The sequence below is a fragment of the Monopterus albus genome, unplaced genomic scaffold (assembly GCF_001952655.1).
Source record: "Monopterus albus unplaced genomic scaffold, M_albus_1.0 scaffold5558.1, whole genome shotgun sequence".
Classification (NCBI taxonomy): domain Eukaryota; kingdom Metazoa; phylum Chordata; class Actinopteri; order Synbranchiformes; family Synbranchidae; genus Monopterus; species Monopterus albus.
Window position 1 is genome coordinate 1 of NW_018133419.1, and position 757 is coordinate 757.

At 48.3% G+C, this 757-nt stretch overlaps 1 protein-coding gene across 1 annotated transcript; it reads right to left on the reverse strand.

Moving 5' to 3' along the window:
- Nucleotides 1-6: 6 nt before the first annotated feature.
- On the reverse strand, nt 7-721 carry LOC109954283 (probable ATP-dependent RNA helicase DDX4; the record flags this gene model as incomplete). The annotated part of the gene is made up of 3 exons (XM_020589659.1): nt 7-128; nt 250-345; nt 449-721. Coding segments are annotated over 3 exons (432 nt in total), but the record flags the coding sequence as incomplete, so codon positions are not given.
- Nucleotides 722-757: the final 36 nt, after the last annotated feature.

Consider the following 757-nt stretch of genomic DNA (forward strand, 5'->3'; position numbering starts at 1 on the left):
ACAAAACACTGGCAAACTACCAAAACCAGCTGAACCCCTGAAAAGAATAAGAACTAATATTCCCTCTATTCCCACTCTTCGTCATCTGCAGTCGGCTGGCTCTTCAAATTGTCTTGGAAAGATCCTCCCTGTGCACAGTGTGATGATAGAGGACAAAGTGAGGACCAGATGAGGACAGATAGCCACACTGACTGGAAAGATTCCAGACGAAACCCACAAGCAACTATAAAACAGAAGAGTTACTGTTACCTTCCTGGAGTCTGTGGAAGCAAAGTTCATGAAACCTGTGGTACTGGAGCCGGTGAACGCAAACTCCTCTAACCATGAGGGCACTTCCTGCTGGGCCTGTCGATCCCAATCAACAAGAGTATGAATATTCCAGCCACTGCTTATTAGTTAACTAAAAGGCTCAATGTGAATGTTGATTGTAAGGTTGGCCCCAATTTACCTTAGACAGGATCATCACCAGGGAGCGAGCCAACTGGCCATCAGCACCTGGGTCAAAGAAAGACACTGCCCTCCCAATGTTTCCACAGCGGCCAGTTCTCCCAATGCGGTGGACATACTCATCGATGTTGTTGGGAAGGTCAAAGTTCACCACATGCTGTACATCTGGAATATCCAGACCACGGGCAGCTACAGAGGTTGCCACCAGGACTGGGCATTTGCCAGAGCGGAAGTCTGCCAAGGCCTTTTCTCGCTCCGGCTGCTCACGGTCTCTGCAAGACAACAAAACATTACTATCCGCATTAAAGCA